The sequence below is a fragment of the Aegilops tauschii genome, chromosome 5 (genome assembly GCF_002575655.3).
Source record: "Aegilops tauschii subsp. strangulata cultivar AL8/78 chromosome 5, Aet v6.0, whole genome shotgun sequence".
NCBI lineage: Eukaryota > Viridiplantae > Streptophyta > Magnoliopsida > Poales > Poaceae > Aegilops > Aegilops tauschii.
This window is the reverse complement of record NC_053039.3, coordinates 134,271,364-134,275,132: the sequence shown is the minus strand read 5'-3', so window position 1 is coordinate 134,275,132 and position 3,769 is coordinate 134,271,364. Positions and strand designations below refer to the sequence as shown.

The 3,769-nt window shown below is 43.4% G+C and overlaps 1 protein-coding gene across 1 annotated transcript; it reads right to left on the bottom strand.

The window, feature by feature from the left end:
- Positions 1-2,537: 2,537 nt before the first annotated feature.
- LOC109777430 (putative glutaredoxin-C14) lies at positions 2,538-3,462 on the bottom strand. The gene has a single exon (XM_020336065.4). It carries the CDS (start codon positions 3,454-3,456, stop codon positions 3,145-3,147), a length of 312 nt encoding a protein of 103 aa, XP_020191654.1. The 5' UTR covers positions 3,457-3,462; the 3' UTR covers positions 2,538-3,144.
- Between the last annotated feature and the right edge of the window lie 307 nt (positions 3,463-3,769).

The following is a 3,769-nucleotide window of genomic DNA, read 5'->3' as shown; positions in this document are numbered from 1 at the left end:
TCTCCATTCTCCATAATGGAGAGTCAAGGGCTATCTTGTTTTTTGCTATTTTACCTTAGAGAATATAGTAGGTCCTAAGAGAATGTAGTAGGTTCCTATGATGTACAATATGTTTATTATGTGGTACAATGTGTTAGAATTGATGATGAGGAGTAGTTGTGATTATGACTAGTGACCAATTTGCTATGTGATGTCTCATTGATGAAAACGATGATCTTGAGGAGGTGTTATATGACAATGATGTATTATGATGATAAGTTTTTAATGATATGATGATGATGATGATATTTATTATATCATTGGGTGAAAGAACCGCATATTAGTTTCAAGTGGATGTCCATCCACTTGAAACTAGTCCACGGTTCTTTCACCCCGTGATGTAATAACTCATTATGATGTAAAAACAATCTCTAAATTCCTGTTGTATGAAAACTTGTATAAAGGTGTATGAATACAACATGAAATAAAAAGAAATAAAATGCGAAATAATAGTAGTAGCACGGGCAGGGAGGAGCGCTACTAGTAATTACCAGTAGCGCTCTCCTGAGAAAGCGCTACTACTAACTCGATATAGCAGTACCGTGGGTTAAAGCACGCTACTGCTAACCTTTAGCTCTAGCGCCGTACTAGTAGCGCTACTGCCCGCGCTACTGATAGGCCTAAAACCCGCGCTGCTGCTAGGCTTTTCCCTAGTAGTGCAATGTCCTATTGTAACGTACATATTTATTGTTAATTGCCGTATGTTTCTTCCTGCGGTCCGCTAATGAGTTGACCCAACCACGGGTCATTAACGGGTTGAAATAACCACGGGCCACCAATGGTCCTAAATAACCACTGCCTCGGGCCTAAAGCACCGTGGGCCACAAGCAGACAGAAAAAGCACAACAAGCCATTGATGGGCCGAAAGCACCATAGTCTGCAAACGTGCCGACATTATAGCATGTCGTAATATGGGCCAGAAGAAACTTGGGTAGCATACGGGATGAAATAACCATCGGTCACATACATACCAAAAGTACCACGGGCTGCAAATGGGCCAAAAGAAGCAACGTGCCTAAACCAAACCGACAAACCCACTAGGAGGTGGTGAGCCAAATCCACACAGGATGTCAATGGGCCATATAGACACGGACTGTTAATGGACAGGCGCACGTAGGCCTTTAACGGGCCTTCCATGGGCCAGAAGCACGAAGCTTTGATAGAAGCCCGTAGGCCTTAACCATGCATGGCCTAGGTTGGGCTAGCCTTTTTACCTCAATGGGCCTCCATTGGGCCAGGTGACATGTGCTGACGTGCAAAAGCTACACTTAGGCCATCTAATGTGTGATGCTTGTTCCAATGAATAGTAGACACATAGTTTGCTCAGCCCAATAGGATGCCAAAACGTGGGCAAACCATAGGAGACCACATTGTTAACTGATATAGGATCTTGTACCCCGCACATTAGCTTAAAGACGGCATGTTATGGCAGCTTCCACGTGTTGATGTTGTCTCAGTTGAGCCGGTCACCTGCGATGGAAACCACTTTCATGATGTGTCATTTTTGTCATGGGAGGGCACACTTTCATGAGAAAAAACGACTTTTCCATGGAAGTGATGTACGATAGCACATGTACAACAATGTTGATTATGCCACAAACCCGCCATGGATATACATCGATGATAATAAAACAGACTTACTATGATGAATGTGTATCATCACAGATGTGTCTTTTTCTTGTAACAGGAGCATGAGCATTTCCAACGAGAGGGTGGCGTCTGATTGTCATTATTGTTGTTTTGCTAGATGTAGCTCCAAACCTAGTTTAGCTAGGTGGTTGTTCCATTGTTAGGGTTTTCTACAATTGCCCTCTAATCAGTCGTGCATTATTTCATTTTTACCGTGTTTTTTATTTGTAAACCAGTTCATTCTTTCTCCTATATGAATTAGCAAGAACACATTGTCCTCGTCTCGTAATTCCATTGCAGAAACATACAACATAATTTATAATCACACATAGCGAATAGCCATGTAGTACATGCAAAATGGGATGAGTACATGCAGATACATTAGATTGGGGTAAGAAAAGGGCACAAAAGCAAGATATATGCATAAAAACCATGCACATAGCTTACTACTTACACCGATCGAAAATTTGTAGAATTACCATATGCATGCGTGATGATATATGGAACGTGTGTAAGGATGATATTTATACTTCTTTCATTTATGATATGCCAATATATATTCCATAAACCAACTAGGCCATCACTGATATATGTCATCACTAATCGGTCAGCTACCCCGTCAATGATGACATATTCATCACCGACTGGGAACTGTTCATGGGTCCGAGGCGACTCAACGATGATATGTTTTGGCCGGTCAGTGTGCCGCCCTATAGTAGTGTTACCGGAGTAGGGCATGGGAGAGAGAGGAGACCGGGAGAGATAACCTAGGGAATGGAGAGTGAGAATAGAGGGATTTATAGGAGTGTTCCTGTATACAAATCAACCGCTTGGAGCGGGAAAGCTCCCACGGCCCCCCTTCAATGTGTCATGCGAGCAGGTCAGATGATGCTCGGGGGAGAAGGAACAATGTTGGGCAACTTAGTCCACAAATGAGACCTAAACGTGCATTTTTAAAAGAACTATGACCAAACCGACACTATCAAAAAAGTATTAATTATGACCTCCCATCCCATGCATTTTATTTTATTATAAATCGTGTCATTCTTTCTTCCATTTGAATCACTGGGATCATCACATTATGCTCTTGACGAGGTTCCGTGATAAAAAAATACAGATATAATAAATAATTGACACTCAATATACATATCCAATAGCTCTATAGCACGTGCAAAAAGGGTGAGTAAAATATAGATGGATACATAGATTGGGGTAAGAAGAGAGGCGCAAAAGCAACCTACACATAGCTTACTACATAGATTGGGGTAAGCTTACCACATATGGTGATCCAAAATTTGTTGTCAGAATAGGACTTGAAAATACCTATCTCGACATACTACTTAGGCTCTGAGGTTATTCTATATATACCAAAACTTGTCTTCCACACTCTTGGACTATTTATTTTGCCGAGTGGTACCAGAGTTAGGCTCGGTAAATATCCATCCCTCCGACTATATTGACCGTGTAGAATGCCCTCTACAGCCATAGGGCACCTGCATTCCGTATCATGGGGACCAGCTCACCACCAAGGTGCAGAGACATGACCTTATTGGTGCCGCCGACAAGCTTTCCACCGATGAACACTGCTGGGACGGGTGGCCCCTTCCCGAGAAGCTTGAGGAGCGCCCTCTCCATCTCCTTGCCCTTGGGATCATGGTCTAGCTCATGAACCAGAGCATTGACACCGAGGTCGGTGAAGAGGCGGGTTACCGTGTGGCACATGCAGCATGAGTTCAAGGTGAAGATCACCACCCCCCGCTCTGACGCCATCTTCATCACACGGTCCATCTCTGCCCCCTGACGCTAGATCAAGAACCTCGAGGCAAGCTGGTATCAACGAGCTTGCTTCTAGCGTACTCCTAGCTAGTGAACTTGCGAGTAGTTTGTGCTTTGTTGTGTGGGACGAAACTTGGGATGGTTTGGTTGCATGGAGTCACTGGGTTCCTTTTATAGCGCTGCGCGTGTTGGTTGAAACAGTACGTACGTGTTCACGAGATCAATCTGGATAGCGCATCGATCAGTCTTTTTCATTAATTAGGGGCCAATGGACTTCAGAATATTAGCTTGTGCCGACCTATAGAGGAATCTCAGATATATCTGC

Bases quoted from the DNA above. Each gene is read 5' to 3' on its own strand.
- LOC109777430 (XM_020336065.4), bottom strand. From the start codon at position 3,456: ATGGACCGTGTGATGAAGATGGCGTCAGAGCGGGGGGTGGTGATCTTC.